Source organism: Lactuca sativa, chromosome 1, assembly GCF_002870075.4.
Source record: "Lactuca sativa cultivar Salinas chromosome 1, Lsat_Salinas_v11, whole genome shotgun sequence".
Classification (NCBI taxonomy): domain Eukaryota; kingdom Viridiplantae; phylum Streptophyta; class Magnoliopsida; order Asterales; family Asteraceae; genus Lactuca; species Lactuca sativa.
Window position 1 is genome coordinate 4,482,586 of NC_056623.2, and position 10,617 is coordinate 4,493,202.

The 10,617-nt window shown below is 30.8% G+C and overlaps 1 protein-coding gene across 1 annotated transcript; it reads right to left on the reverse strand.

The window, feature by feature from the left end:
• Nucleotides 1-9,441: 9,441 nt before the first annotated feature.
• LOC128126042 (uncharacterized mitochondrial protein AtMg00810-like) lies at nucleotides 9,442-10,123 on the reverse strand. Its single transcript, XM_052763740.1, has 2 exons — nucleotides 10,037-10,123; nucleotides 9,442-9,804 (listed from the first exon to the last, which is right to left on the reverse strand). The coding sequence occupies exons 1-2, from the start codon at nucleotides 10,121-10,123 to the stop codon at nucleotides 9,442-9,444; spliced, it is 450 nt and encodes a 149-aa protein (XP_052619700.1).
• Between the last annotated feature and the right edge of the window lie 494 nt (nucleotides 10,124-10,617).

Consider the following 10,617-nt stretch of genomic DNA (forward strand, 5'->3'; position numbering starts at 1 on the left):
CTTCCATATTTAGTGGGATGCGTCAAGAACTAATGAGTCTGCCAAGTGCACATCAGCAAGACTGATGTTAAGTGGATTTTTTTTTTTTTTTTGCATATCTTAGAAAAAAACTGAAATAGAGCAATGTATTTTCATTTTAATGTTTGGCTTTATATAATTTGGATCCTTTTTTCTGCAAAGGGCAATATCCTTTCTTTTTATTATTTTAAGCATCAAAATTGTAAAAGGGCGGATTGCAGAGAATAGCAACATACTTAACTGTGTCTACCAATTAAGACAATCTACCATACATGTACACAAAAACAATACCTTCCAACCCCCGCAACGCGGGGGTTAGCATCTAGTTAGAATTAAGGTTTTGATTGGGGGCTTTAACCAAAAAATTGTGTTTTTAAAAAATATTTAACAAATAGTGGTGGTTTGGAAGTAAAATTATGAGGATAACTGGAAATTAACGTTTAGAGGTTTCTAATTTTCAAAAATGAATTTAAAAAATCTACTATTTAAAATTATTATAAGAAAAACTAAATATCCATCTATCCATATTTTTAATCGTTAAAATTGTGACAAGTGTCCTAAATATCATTGAAAAAAAAACCTGACATTTATCATAATATTAAATTGGTTAAAATGTAAATATGAATAAAAAGCATGAGGTTATTTGAATTCTCTTACTATAAATTCAAGCAGCGCTCTAAACATGTTGCTTTATTGAAATAAGATTGTTATTTATTATTTTCGCTGGGAATCTTGTAAAAGTTGGAATGCAATTGAAGCTTTAACATAGTGTATCATGAGTTCATGACCTTTTTTATATCTTTTATAGAACACATTTAAGTCTTTTATAATGATCCCACTTAAGGTCGTATACTATAGGTAAAACTAGAAATAGATACATATGAACTTCTCACATCGGTGATCATTTACTTATGGACTTATAATCAATTGTAAAGTTATAGAAAATCTTGTATCTTGATAAAACTTTTGCAATTGGTCTAGTCAGGAAGATTAATGACAATGAGAAGAGGCAATAGATTATAGACTGGTGTAATAAAAAAAAAAAAGGGATTTCTGCTCAAAGGTTAATGGGTTGCTAATGATATATGGAGAATATGGAGATATTCTAGAGTAAGCATTAGACACCAGACACATACCTAATTTGGATTCTACAAAATTTCGCATGCGGCATAAGGTTATAAGGACATTTAGGAAGATCAAATTATTTAACTTAATGATTGCCTATGTAAACTATCATTTAAAAAAATAAGGAGCTATCTTGAATACGTTAGTCTAGCAAAAAAAAAAAGTATATATCTGGATTGTTTTAGATCTTGTGGTTGTATGAGTAGAAAAACTTGCGGTTTTGGCAAAACTATTTGAAAGTTGTTAGCTAAAACCCGAAGCTATAGTTTTTATTTATATATATAAACGTTCAAACAATTATCTTAAGGTCTTATTGGCCAAATGTAAACGAATCTTTGAGAACTTTTAGAAGGAAAAGAAAAGAATATTAATTCAATTAAAATAGGAAAGTGCTAGATGAAATGAATTAGGAAAGAGTATGAAATTTGACTCGTATGATTGACATTGAGTTGTTCAAAAATAGAGTATTGTGGTGGTGTTTGGTGGATTGTGGGGTAAAGGTAACGCGGCGCAAAAATCATAAGAGGAGTCAGGTAATGGATTGGGGAATATGATCAGCCCAACATTTCAGGGCCGACGGGAAAAGAAGGGAATAAAGTACGCCTCTACTCGTCAGTGATTAGTGCCTACCGACCGACCCACTTCTTCAAACAATCCATTTAAAATAATTTAATTCAATATCCATAAACCTAAATATTCGTATACAATTTCTTACGTAGATTAAAATGTTTTCAAAAACAAGAAAAATGCCAATAGATAGAGGTTAACTTTATAGGGTTGACAAATAAAAAAGGAAATCAGAAATCAAAAAAGTTAATGTTGATTTTTTTAAAATGATATTCTCGCTTAGAGCATACTTCGCAGACGACGTCCCATATATATCCCTTAAGGAGCCTCTACCCTTTACAGGTGATGGTTATATACAAAATAGTTTTGATTTTACTGGTCTCTCCTCTCGTTGGTTTGGGGAGCGGGGGTTTCACAGCTACGCATTCCGTTTTGAAATCCGTTGCGTGTAAAGTGGTAAAACACGGAAATGCATGTAGAGAAAATCAACATGTGTTTGTTCCTTTTGCATTCGATACATTTGGTTTTCTCGCACCAGAAGCGGTGGAGCTCCTTAATAGAGTCCAATAGGTCATGCATTCTAATGTTATATCTCCTAGATCCACAAATGTTGTTTTCAAAAGAATTTGTTTTGTCATCCAGAAAAGGCTAGCGGTGCAGTTTGTTGCCCGTTTGCCTTCAGTTGATATGTATTGAACTATAATAGTTGTGTATTCTATTTAAAAAGAACATACATTTCTCTCTAAAAAAAAAAATTGATCGTAAGATCAAAACTATAAACAACCAAAAAAATATGATGTAAAAATATAATACATGTAAGGATGTAAATGATTATAAGAAAACCTATATCTATGCGGCATTTAAGAAAAATAAAATAATCATGTCCTTAGATAGTGTAATGGAACGACGAACTATTAAAGCAACGACTCTTATACGACTACCAATCAATTTTTCTTTTTCTATAAATAGTTGTATTTAAGTTTATGAAACTTTTTATTAAAATCTTATATTTAATATAACGTTCCACAGTTGTTTTCATATTCTCACAATTATCATCATTTTCATATATATATATATATATATATATATATATATATATATATATATATATATATATATATATATATATATATATATATATATATATATATATATATATATATATATACCCTAATAAATAATAATGATTTTGCCACATGTCTTTCTCTCATTCAATTTGTTACATGTCATTTTCTCATAATTTAGAGATATATTTATTTTCCACTTGTCATTTATTTCATTTTCCATTTCTAATATATTATTAATTAGTTTCCATAAATTAAACCTACCATAATAATATTAATTTTAAATTTTAAATTTTAAATTTCAATTTCAATTTCAAATAAATTTACAGTTTAAACCTTTGTGTTTAACATTTTGTTATAATTAACCTGTTTAGTATACGGGTCTGATAATTAAACAATAATTTTAATTTATTTATTTTTTGCATGTTTTTTTTCTCATAATTTTTATTTATTTCAAATTTCAAATTCAAATAAACTATTTATTTATTTTTTGCATGTTTTTTTTCTCATAATTTTTATTTATTTCAAATTTCAAATTCAAATAAACTTCTCATTTAATCGTTTTTATTTAACATTTTGTTTTAATCAACCTGTATAATATATGGGTTTCACAACTAGTATAAATATACACACGACTATCAATCAATTTTTCTTTTTCCATAAATAGTTGTATTTAAGTTTATGAAAGTTTTTATTAAAATCTTGAATTTTATATAAACGTTCCACAATTGTTTTCATATTCTCACAATTATCATCATTTTCATATATATATATATATATATATATATATATATATATATATATATATATATATATATATATATATATATATATATAGATGAATAAATGAGAGCACCTAAAAGGTTGAAATTAAAGGCGTAAAAATTTATCATTTCTCCACAAATGAATACATGGAATCGCAAATGAATATACTTTGTTCTCGCGTTCTCAATCTTTTTGGTGTTCTCATTTGATCCTACTCCTATACACACACACACACACACACACACACATATATATATATATATATATATATATTTCTTTAATAAAAGAAGCTTTTTTTGCCACTTGTCACACTCTGATTCATTTTGCCACATGTCATATTGTGGTTATTTTGAATTAATTTTTATTTCATATGTAATTTTTGTGGTTTTCCTATTTTATTAAATTTCATATGGTACTTAAAACTTAATAATAAATGCATATCAATTTCATTAATTGACTTTCCTTATAATTTCAAAATTTTAAAATAAAATCTCATTAATTTGCTTTGATTATTTTATTTAAATGATTTGTTTAAATTTAAAAGAGAAAAAAAAACACTTTAATTTTTAGTAATTCAATATTTTTCTCATTTTTCATATAAATTCAAATTTCTCAAATGTTTATATATATTTAATTGTTTTAAATACACTCATGTAATACATGGCTCACACCTAGTATATATATATATATATATATATATATATATATATATATTGTTGTGTTATTGTGTTCTAGCTATCTATTGTGTACATATAAGATTGATTGTGGACCAATAATTTTAGCTATTTTAAAAAAGTAATTAATGCATATTACATGTTCAAGATATAATGAGTACTAATTAATTATCCAACATTTAATATACATTAATTATTTTCTTAAAATAACTAAAATGATTGGTCCATAATCAATCATATATGTACATAATAAATAGTAGAAACATTTGAACCTAATTCTCCCTCAGGTTAGGTTATTGTGTTCTAGCTATCTGGTATGTGTATATAGTATTGATTGTGGACCAATCATTTTAGTTATTTTAATAAAGTAATTAATGCATATTACATGTTGAAGATATAATGAATATTAATTAATTATCCAACATTTAATATGTATTAATTACTTTTTTAAAATAACTAAAATAATTAGTTCATAATCAATTAGATATGCACATAATAGATAGTAGAAACATTTGAACCTAACTTTATATATATATATATATATATATATATATATATATATATATATATATATTGTGTATATGTAAGATTGATTGTGCATCAATAATTTTAGCTATTTTAAAAAAGTAATTAATGCATATTACATGTTGAAGATATAATGAGTACTAATTAATTATCTAATATTTAATATGCATTAATTATTTTTCTTAAAATAACTAAAATGATTGGTCCAGAATCAATCATATATGCACATAATAGATAGTAGAAACATTTGAGCCTAACTCTCTCTTGGGTTAGGTTATTGTGTTCTAGGTATCTATTATGTGTATGTAGTATTGATTGTAGACCAACCATTTTAGTTATTTTAATAAAGTAATTAATGTATATTACATGTTGAAGATATAACGAGTATTAATTAATTATCCAACATTTAATATGTATTAATTAATTTTTTAAAATAACTAAAATAATTAGTTCATAATCAATTATATATGCACATAATAGATAGTAGAAACATTTGAATCTAACTTTATATATATATATATATATATATATATATATATATATATATATATATATATATATATATATATATATTTCCATAAAAGCTGTAACTTTTAGTTTATTTACATACATAAAATTTTAATTTCTTTTACAAAACTAATGAAATTTTACAATCAAAAGTTTATATCTATTTTGTATAAGCTAAAGTACGATATATAAGTCGTATAAATAAGGATAATCAGATACACAACAGCTATATATATATATATATATATATATATATATATATATATATATATATATATATATATATATATATATATATATATATATATATATATATATTGTATTAATGAGTGACATTGATATAGAAAAAGAATACAAGCTAAGTCTCATAATTTAAAAAATAAAACGTTAGCGTGTTATATGGGGAGGTTCGTAGGAGACAGCTAATTGGGTGGTCACACAAAATAAGAATGGGGTTGGTACTTGTCAGCCACTTTCTGGCCTAAACGACAAACTAAACGAGCCCCACTTGTTCTCCTCATCCCTCACTTGCTTCCTTTTCGTATTTTATTTATTTTTTTAGGGGAAAATACAAAATTTGGCCATAATTCTTAATTACTTATTAAAAAATAGCAAAAAAAACCACTTAGTCAAAAATAGCTTATAAAAGAGTAGTCAACTATAGGTTGACTACTGTTTCGCCAAATCGTCTACTGTTTTGTGTTTTGTTTAAAAAAAATCATTTTTAGGATACAAAACTGTAGGTTTTTTAAAACCTACGGTTTCCTCTCGAAGCCTATGGTTTCCCTTTTTTTAGTTAAAACCCCCAAAGCAGTAAATTCAAAAAAAAAAAAAAAAAACGTATTTTTCACCTAAAACCGTAGGTTTTAAAAAACCAACGGTTTTGTATCCTAAAAAAGAATTTTTTTTATACAAAACACGAAACAGTGACGATTTTGCGAAACAATAGACGAATATCAAAACCTACGGTTTCGTGGGCTATATTTGGACATTTACTAATTTTTGGCTATAAATTGATAATGACTTCCTTAATTTGGCTAAATTAGTAATTGCCCCTATTTTTTATAAATGATAAATTATAGTAATATTTAGTATTCACAAATGGCTAAACATTATTGTGGTATGGGTATATAGGAAAATAATCATAGTTTTGCAGGCTTAGATGGTTGTTAGAAGTAGAACTTTAGATGGGTTAATGATTAAAGATGTGTTCCGTGGCGGATTCAGATCAAAGTAAAGGAGTATTTTCGACAAGTAAAGGGGTATCACGACAAAAAGAATCGCATAATACGCAATAAGAAAAAAAATTCCGGAAAAAATTACACTTCTGAATTTTTTAGGGTACCCCTGGATATATACTAAATCCGACAGTTGATGTGTTAATGATTTGTAAAGATTGTTAATTGTATGTAAATATACTATGTCGTATATTAGTTTACAAACCTTATTTCTATGAACATAATATTGACTAAACTAATATACTGAGAATGTCTCGAAATTTTTTAAAAAGAACACGTGGAAGACCCTTGGTGAAAATATCCGCGATTTGATATTCAGAAGGTACATGAAGAACATGAACTTCACCACGCACGGCTTTTTCCCGTACAAAATGAATATCCATATCAATATGCTTTATACGACGATGTTACAACGAATTACCTAATAAATATTTTGCACTCACATTATCACAATAAACAATTATAGCGCTCTTAATCGAACAATGCAATTCCAACAACAAGTTTCATTATCAATACGATATGTATACGATGTTTGCCACGCCCCAATACTTGGTTTTGACACTCGATCAAGAAAGAGTAGGTTGTCTCTTAAATGACCATGGAATCAAATTATCACCCAAAGCAATAGCTAGACGTAGAATGTCGTGTATCAGGGCAACACCCAAATCCACATCAATATAAGAAATCAACGATGAAATGGAATACACACAGATGTGGATGCCATGATTAAGTGTACCTTGAATATACCTGTAACGTCCCACAATACGACCCAAAATTTTTTGTTTAATCATTACTAAAATCATTAGATCAATACCATAAAATAAAACCCATACGTCAATGTATCCAAAACCATAACAAAGTATCACAAGAAAACTGTATCAAATCATGTCAATAAAAAGCTAGTCAACTCCTAGGACAAAAACTGAAGTTGTGGTGTGTGTGATGCCATCATCCCGAGCTCTTCCCTTTATTTGCGGAAGTACCTGAAACCAAAACTGAAACTGTAAGCACGAAGCTTAGTGAGCTGCCTCAAACTACCACATACCATACAATAACATATAAACACATATTGGGCCTTGCCCACTACATCGAACCGAAGTCCGGAACTAACTGGGACCTTGTCCCCTGCATCGGACCGAAGTCCAGAACTAACTACATCGGACCGAAATCCGGAACTGTCTGGGACCTTGTCCCCTGCATCGGACCGAAGTTCGGAAACTGACTGAGCATAACATGGCATAGCATAGACATATCAACTAGCATAAGCACATATACTACATACTGCATCGGACCGAAGTCCGGAACACACAATACAAAACATACTTGAATCACAAGACATCAAGCAATCTAACTACTGCATCGGACCGAGGTCCGGAACTACTGCTAACTAAACATGCCGGCATTGTGGCCGTAGACCCGTTCCTACTGGAAGGAAGACTCACCTCGTAATCTAACTGTTGAATGAACTGCTCTGGAATTTGTCTGTTGCGGCTCCGGTTTCACCCCGGCTACAATTTCCATAAGTACACTCAATCAAATATTGATAACTATACTGAGGGTAAAATGACTGTAAAATGACTATTTTACCCCTGGTCAAAGTCAACATACAGTTGTCCTGACTCCTCGAGTTGGCCCACCAACTAGTCGAGTCCCTACTCTCATTTCTCAATTATGTTCGCTACTACTCGTCGAGTTTGGCATATACTCGACAAGTTCCTCTTTGATACAAACACTTAGTCAATCTGCATCCGACTCGCCGAGTTGTATGAGCAACTCGTCGAGTTCTCCTTCATCATATGAACACTCCAACTGGGACTCGCCGAGTTATATGAACAACTCGCCGAGTCTGTTCTTGAGATCTAAAGATTGCCTTGGACTCGCCGAGTCAGGGCATTGACTCGCCGAGTCCCTCCATGAATGAGTCCGATCTCCAACTCACTGAGTCCACCTAAAACTCACCGGTTCCACCCGGCATAAAACATAGAAGGGGGGAACTCGAGGACTCGCGACCCGACTCGCCGAGTCTGAAGAACGACTCGCCGAGTCGGTTGCATGCAACTTCTCTACAATCGATTCTGCTCAAAACCGCTACATACAATTTATAGATCTGAGTTTCTAAGGCTTGTTTACCACGTAAAGTTTCCAACTTTACGTGTACATATGCATGAAAAGGGATTTAAAGGCTCAAAAGACACTTAAAAGAGTAGATCTAGAGTTTTCATATAAAACGGCTCCATAAAGGTGGTAGATCTGGGCTTTTTAAGCTCAAACCCAGCTAGTTCCACTGGCTATTCAACTCAATACGATTTCTCCACAACAATCAAGCTAGGGAGTGGATAAAAATGGCCTAAATGGGATTTCTAATGGAAGATCGTCATAGAAACAGAAGAGATTCGGATTATACCTCAACAAACTCTGGATTGGACTCCAGATCTTTGCTTCTCACCTTCCCTTATAGTCCTTCCTTCTTTCTTTTCTCCAAACTTCAAAAGATACACAATATATGCTCAAAATGCCCAAATAATGGCTAGGGTTTGCTAAATGACGTTATGAGGGTGAAGGAGGCGAGTTTGGGGCTCATAACATGGTTTAAATAGGATGCAAAACCCGTGGATCTAGGGTTTCTTCCAGACTGGCGGACTCGCCGAGTTGCCAACTTAAACGTGCTCAGTATCTCGACTCTACTCGGCGAGTTGGGCCTACCACTCGCCGAGTCCCATCTAAAAATGAAAAAATACTTAGATTAAAATACATACCAAGAACCAGGTGTTACAATACCCCAAGAATGCGCTTGAGGGCTTGCATTTGATCCATTCTCAGATCATGAATATGTAAACATGCTTGTTGAACTAAGTAAGAGATATAAGGACGAGTAAATGTAAGATACTGAAGTGTCCTGACAAGGCTCCTATATAGAGTAGGATCCTCAAAATGAGTACCCGAAGTAGCACTAGCCTTCTACTTTGTATCAGCTGGTGTAGCGGAAGGCTTGCAGGAAGACATTCCGACCCACTCAATTATTTGCTTGGCATACTTGCATTGTGAAAGGAACATAGCACCTTTATGTCTAGAAATGGCTATGCCAAGAAAGTAATTCAAAGGCCCAAGATCTTTCATAACTAATTTCGAGCTAAGAAACTCCATGATAGAAAGACGTAAAGCATTAGCTGGAGCAGTGAGAATAATGTCATCAACATATAACAATATATAATCCATGTAAGATCCCTTTCGATTAACAAATAAAGAGTTTTCACACTTTCTATTAGTGAACCCAAGAGAAATGACATAATCTGCAAATCGCTTATACCATGCACGAGGTGCCTGCTTAAGTCCATATAAGGACTAACACAAAAGACAAACATGATCCGACTTATTCTGATCTCGGTAACCCAAAGATTGATGCATGTACACTGTTTTATGTAACTCACCATGAAAAAATGCATTTTTTACATCCAAATGATGAATATTCCATGCATTGTGAAAAAGAAAGAACCATACGAATCACAGTTGGTTTGATGACCGAGCTAAACGTTTCGCCACAATCTATACCAACCTGTTGTGTTTTCCCATCACCTACAAGAAGGGCTTTATACCTCTCAAACATACCATTAGATTTTTCTTTATGATTAAAAATCCACATGGAACGAATAACATTAACATTCGGTGGGTCAGAGTATGAGACTTCAATTCTAGAAACCAGTCAAAGACTTTCGATCTTTTAGCTACCGGATAAGTCCATAAAAATTCGAATAATCATCGAAGAAAAAAACGTAACATTTATGCCCCATTAAACTCAAAGTTTGAGAAGTCCAAAGATCACTATGAATAATGTCAAACGACATAGTAGTATTAGAATTAGACACAATGTGACATCCCTATTTTCACGGCCAGAAAAGACTGATTTGTTTATGTTTATTGAAAAAATCAAAGTATCATTTTTGAAGAATGAGGTTATGGAATTTGTCCCAAAAATATGATAAATGTATTATCAAAGCATTTCCGAAAAATGTATTTTATTTATATTAAATCATTGAGATGTCATCGTCAATACAGAAACATAAGCATAACGAATATTACAAGCCTTACAATAATTAAACTAGTTTCCTAATACTCCTTGAATCTCTCAGCATAATG